The 6218-nt window shown below is 41.9% G+C and overlaps 1 protein-coding gene across 1 annotated transcript in view; it reads right to left on the bottom strand.

The window, feature by feature from the left end:
• The window catches only part of Frem2 (FRAS1 related extracellular matrix 2), a 183779-nt gene that overhangs the window by 23593 nt on the left and 153968 nt on the right, over positions 1-6218 (bottom strand). Inside the window, exons 14-16 of the mRNA XM_010639174.2 lie at positions 5401-5704; positions 3744-3875; positions 3183-3514 (exon numbers count right to left, since the gene is read on the bottom strand). Of these exons, the coding sequence (XP_010637476.1) occupies positions 3183-3514; positions 3744-3875; positions 5401-5704 (768 nt within the window). The remainder of the gene's footprint in view (positions 1-3182; positions 3515-3743; positions 3876-5400; positions 5705-6218) is intronic.

The raw sequence follows: 6218 nt of genomic DNA, 5'->3' as shown, positions 1-6218 counted from the left end.
TTTTTTTTTTTTTTTTTTTGTACTGGGGATTGAACTTGGGTCCTTACCCTTGCAAGGCAGGCCACTGAACTGCTGAGCTAAATCCCCGGCCCCATGATCACAGCTATTTGAAGTTCTATTTGCCTCACTTATTTGTACATCAAATTCTTTTTTCAAGTTTGGGAAATTTGCTGCCATTATTTCTTTGAACAGCTTTTGAATGACATTTGTATTGTTTCTGGCATTCTCATTGTTGCTGATCAATCTTATATTCTTTTTCTTTGCATCATCTTGCCATTGTTGGATTGATTTTTCATGATCCCTTTATATTTTTAAGAAATCTTTATTTTCATGTTCAGTAGCTGCAGTCCTGCCTTCTTGATCTGAAATTGTATCTCATGTTGGTTCAAGTGATTATGAATACTTTCTGTGGAGTTTTTAATCTCCTGGATATCTGTTTGAATTTATTTCATGGATTCCATTTCTTTCCTATATTGGGCATTCATGGTTTCCATCATTTTTCTGAGCTCCTCTATTTTATTAATCTGTCCACTCTAGCTTTGTTGAACATGTCCTTCACTTTAATTGTTATTTCTTTTTTATTGAAAGATTATTTTATCTATAGCCTCATATATTTGTTTTTTCACCTTTGTAGCTATCAATTAAGAAAGTGCTGATAGGTGGCTTTTATCCTTTCCTCTATCTCATTGTCTTCTGGACTTATCCTTAGAAGGCTGGAGGTTTCATTTTGCTTCTGTGTCTTGTCATTTTCTAGTTTCTTATTTTGTTTTGTTTTCTGACATTGTTGCTTGCAGATTTCTTATGGTATGTAGCTTCAACACATAATGAGATTTCTTTAGGAAATGTCTATCCCTCAGAGATGTCTTCTTGGTATAGGTGATTCTTGGTTTTTGTGTCTATCCTAAGATCCTATCTTCCCAATTTGTTAAGGATGTGAGGTTGCTATCTACTTAGCTCAGCACCCAGTCTTTGGTACTGGACTATGGTGATGGTTGTGACCCCAGACAGTCACAGCATTGTCATATAAGGGAGAGCAACTGATTACAACAGGTATGATATCCTGGCTAAAGTAATATAGTTATCAATAGTAATAACATCAAGCAAAACCTAGCAACTGACAAACCATGATAACTGTTAGTTTGGTACCTTAAAACCACATAAACAAGATCTACTGTTATATAACAAAATTCAAAATGAACCAGGCACTTGTATGCAATGAGTTTCCCCTTAGTAAGTGATTTTACCCTGTTGGGGGGATTTAAAAGGGTAAGGGGAAAAAACAGATATAAATAAAAAAGAAGCATAATAGAAGTAAGGCTGGAGAGGATACAGGATGAACACCTAGGCTTTTGGAGACTGGGGAAAAGAGAAGAAAAGAGTGAAGGAGAAAGCAAAATATATTGAACCAGAAAGACAAGAGACTTGTGAAAATACCATAAAATCAAGAGAGATAATTGGGGAAAGAGAGAAAGAGGACAAATAGAATAGAACAAAAGTTAAGACAAAAACCCTAAACAACCACACACACACACACACACACACACACACACACACACACACGCGCGCCCCAAAATAAAAAACAAAGAAAAAAATCAACCAGACAGGAGAAAGCAAATCAAGCAAAGAATAAGGAAATTAATAAAATTCCTCTGGGATTCGCAGCTCTGTTAGTGTCTCTCACAGAGCCTGAGATTGTGCTGCGTAACACTGCCAAGACTGCAGTTAAGTGCTGAGTATGGGGCTGATCTTGGCCTCCATATGTGGTGGCTGTAGCAGTTTCTAGCCTGCAACTTTCGCTGGGGCGGTTGTACATGTCTCCCAACTTCGTTCTCTTAGCTGCTTTGGCGTCCTCCAAGGCAGCCAGCCCAGGGCTGCCTCCAGGTCTGTACACAGTCCCCGTGGGACCCTGTGGCTTCTTCATTTCCACTCTGTTGACCAGCTTGCACTGGTTTGAGGGGAGAGGCACCCTTGTCCTGAGACTGGCTGAGGCTGCTTGTCTACTTGCGTTGCCTCTGCAGGACTGGCGGGAGTGTCCCCTTCCTGTTGTGGGCCAAAGCCCTTGCCTGTCTGCGCCTCAGATCACAGAGCCAGGCGGTGCCTCTAGTCCTTAGTGGCTAATCCTAGTAATCCCAGTCCCCGCTTCTCAGCAGCATTTCTCTAAATCTGTGTCCAGATGTCTGCAGTCTCCCGTCAGGGAGTTCTCTCTTACATTCCCAGGCATTGGCAGTGAAGCCATGGGGCTATTGGGAGTGCAAACCCCGAGCTTTCTGAAGTAAAATGAAGACCCCTGCCCGCTCTGCTTCATGTGTGGGGACTGTTCCCCCTCACTCACCAGCTGTTGGCTCTGAGAGGACCCACTTGGGAAGCAATGTCTCCGATTACATAAACATTTCCCCATCCAAGTCTGGTTTCTTTTCACTGTGTACAGCAAAGTTGTTTTCACTGCCTACCCTCAAGGTGTGGTCTCCATCGGCACCGGTGATCTATTTCTTCTGCGGTAATGGATGTTGTTTTCTTCTCTGTCCGTTCCCTCATGGTTCTGTGTGCCTTCTCTGGACACAGACTCCGGACGCTTTGTCCACTCACCGCTCCACCACTCTGCCTCCCTTCATGACCAAAGTCTTCAAATATGATATATTCTGTATACCATTTGCTACTTTAATACATAAACCTACTTGTATAACTTTTTTGTTGAGCCCAAATAAGACAGAGCATTGCTTGTAGTTCAAATCTTCATTGTCATTTTAAAGATCACCCGACATACTTTAATTATTATAACCACAGTGAAGTATTATTAATTCCCATTTTGGGTTGTTTGGTACAATATCACTGTTACCTGTGCATGTAAACAACAAATATTAATGTAAACTTTGGAGATAAATCAGTATTTAAATTTTTAGATGTCATCCTAGATCCAGAGTCTCAGGAAATGATTATGTACCATCCTTTTGATACAGAGATAATGCCATATGGCCCGTTATTTAAAATACATATATTTTGATACATTGTTCTAGTGATTGGAGTGGGGGATTATCCTACCATCCATGTCAACTGTCTGGTCCCTCTTGTGACTAATGATCTGCATACCTAAGATTTGAATTGAGATTTAATAAAAAACCTATTTACAGAACAGACCATTCGGCTTATCCAGTGACTGAAACTGAGAAGTTAAAAATTCATACCTGTCCATCAGTTCCAATGGTGCCTCCACAGTCAGCCAGGAGCTCTGACATGTCATAGTGGCTCACAAACTCCCACAGACAGGCCTCCAGGTTCAGATTCCGGTAGAAGCGTAAGGTGCTGGAGCTTCTGAGAGGTACGCTGTACTGGTAAGGATATGTTTCTCCAATGACCTCCGGATTTTTTGTAGCGTCAGTCAAGAAGCCATGGTGGGTCTTCACTTCCGTGTAATCCAGAAGGTTGGAGCACTTGTGGTTCCCCACCCTTGTGCCATCAGGGCTGAGGGTCAGCTCAAAGTTGGAGAGCTCCCTGGTAGAGATGACAGGAAGCATGCCTACAGGGGAGCACAATCACCAAGGTTTGTCTCACTGAGTCCAGGTGAGTGTTAGATTTACTTAGTTTTAATGAATGCTTATGTGGTCAGTCTTTTCAAAAGTGGGTAGAAAGAAGACAGAAAGAACTGAAATAGACTTGATGCTCAAGTTGTAAAATGAAGATGCATTAATCCTTGTAACTTAGGAGTCTAAAACTCTTCTATGGACTTGCTTAACCCCGTCACTTACCATCTATGTGTGGCATGGTGACAGTGAGCTTGATGAGGTTTGGGTGCTCTGCGTCCTGTGGGCCAGTGTAGCGTAATTTAGCTGAGAATGGCTCGGCGCCCACTACCCCAGGCACACGAGGCTGACAGAGACCTCAAAGAAAATGGACATGTTTAAGATGCAGAAGGTAACAGTCGACACCATAAAAATAAAAGTGTACCATAAGGAAGCAGAAGACCATGACAGGGGGCCATCGCAGTTCACATTCTAGTAGCCTCTTAGCATTTTAGAGTTTACGATGTTTGATGGATGTTGTGGCACTCTACTGTAAGGAGGTTGCAAATTCAAGCCTTGTGCAATTTAACAATTTAGCAAGACCCTATCTGAAAAATAAAAAGCTAAAGACACCCCCCCCCAATGGCTGGAGGACATTGCTTATAACAAATGCCCTGGGTTCTATCTTCAGAACTGAAAAAAAGTTTTTTGGTTTTTTTTTTTGAAAAAAGGACAGTTATTGTTCAGTGTGATTTAATATGTGCTGGTCATTTCAGGTCATGAATATTTTCACAAAATCACTTTAACATATAATGTGAACAGATCCAGTAAAAATGATTGAAAACCAAAAGAAAAAAAGCATAGTTCAATGAAGTAATTTGATCTTAGAGTAATATATTTGTTAATCTGTAAAATACAAGTTACTTCTTAATAAAAATGAACAATGGAACTTTTTTCTCCAGTGCTGGAGACTGAACAGAGGGCCTTGGTTCATGCCAGTCAAGTACTCTAGCACTGAGCTGCATCTCAAGTCCTAAATGTATTTCTGAATGCTGTTTGCAAAGAGGAATTCTAGAAATAAAAACATATACATATAATCTTTTCAAAGAGCTCAATTTTGGGCTGTGGATGTATTCAGTGGTAGAGTACTTGCCTGGCTTCTTGGGGCTCTAGGTTCAAGATGCAGATCTCCCCATTCCAATTCAAGTGAAGAATTGGTCCACAAAGTAGGTTTCCTGTCTTTCCAGTGTGTGTCTAGCCATATCCTACTCCCCAACCCCAGTGCATCCTTGGCTGTAGCCTCCCTTACAGATACGAGGTAAAAGCAGTGCACACACCGCTCCACCTGAACTGTCCTTGCCCTCCTGCCCTTGCAAACTCTGCTCTTCTGACAGCCAGCACCCACTGTTCAGACCAGATCCTTGCCTTCCAACCTTTTCTGTTTCCCAATTCTTTCTCTTCTTCCTCTCACAAGTTTCCCATGTCTCTGTCATTCTCAGTACATTCTGAATTCTTTCATGCTTCCAATAGTCATTCAACCTAAGCATCACCTCAATGATGAGCTTTCCTGATGCACTGAGAGCAGAACTAATTGTTCTCCATGTCATCTGTCAGTCTCATCCAGACTCATGTGTGTGTCTGTCATCAGCTTTCCTAAGGACCCCTTGGGGATGGAGTTCTGGCCTTTTTTTTCATGTTGCTAGTATAAAGTGCTGAGCCTGGCATACTGTAGACGCTAACAAAATGTAGAATGAATGATTGTTTTCTAATGAATATTTCTGTAAAAACACATTTTCACTTTTCAGGATATTATGGGACACATGGTGTATTTGAAATAATAACCAGAAGTTAGACATCTGTCATATTCCTCGGTATCTCAGCGAGCCTTATGCAGTGCCTTTACCTTCGTCTCTGCCAATGGTTATGATAGGGCTCATCAGCTCCAGGCCCTCATTGCCATTGGTGTTTACAGCACGGGCTGCACACTGTACCCGGGACCCAGGCTGAAAGTATATGGAGTCTAAGGTGATCATCTTGGACGATGTAAAAAATGTGTCGAAGTCCACCTCTCTCATGGGGCTGGTGACGCCATCGGGGCCTGCGGGAGCACTGATTAACCATCGGTAGCGGGTCAAAGTGTCATTGATATTCTCACTCACACAAATGGAGCCTGTCTTGTCGTAGTCTGAATATTTGGGGTTGCATGCCTGTGAGAAACAAACAACTGTGTTAGGAATGCTGTACAGAACAATGTGGACATGGGTCTCCTCAAGTTCTATCTTAGTATTTTCATGAAACTTCCAAAATTTCAAATCCCATCCATGAGAGCTTTTGTGAACTCTAAGCTTTCATTTCAAAGAGCTTATTGGATGTTTCCACCTCTCACTTGATATATGCAGAATTGTTAGCCACAGCATTTTGTCTTGAACTTGCAGAGTTGCTGAATTACCTCCATTCTTCTTTCCTTCATTTCTCTCTTTTCTCTTTCTCCATTCCTAACAAGGGCATTGCAGTCCACCTCTCCCTCGGGTCTGGTCACACTACCAGGGCCAGCAGGAGAGCTATCAGTCATCAGTGGCTCGTTTCCTCCCTTCTTTCCATGTCCAGTGGGTGAGTGAACTTGATTGTCCTTCTTCTGCAATATTTCTTTAATTGGTGTCTTTCTATGCATTTCCACCACAATCCCCTGGTTGATTCATGTCCTCTTTTTCCAGCCAAGCG

This window comes from Fukomys damarensis, unplaced genomic scaffold, assembly GCF_012274545.1.
Source record: "Fukomys damarensis isolate Sample0158 unplaced genomic scaffold, DMR_v1.0_HiC HiC_scaffold_38, whole genome shotgun sequence".
In the NCBI taxonomy this organism is placed as follows: domain Eukaryota; kingdom Metazoa; phylum Chordata; class Mammalia; order Rodentia; family Bathyergidae; genus Fukomys; species Fukomys damarensis.
This window is presented reverse-complemented; position numbering and strand designations above follow the sequence as displayed.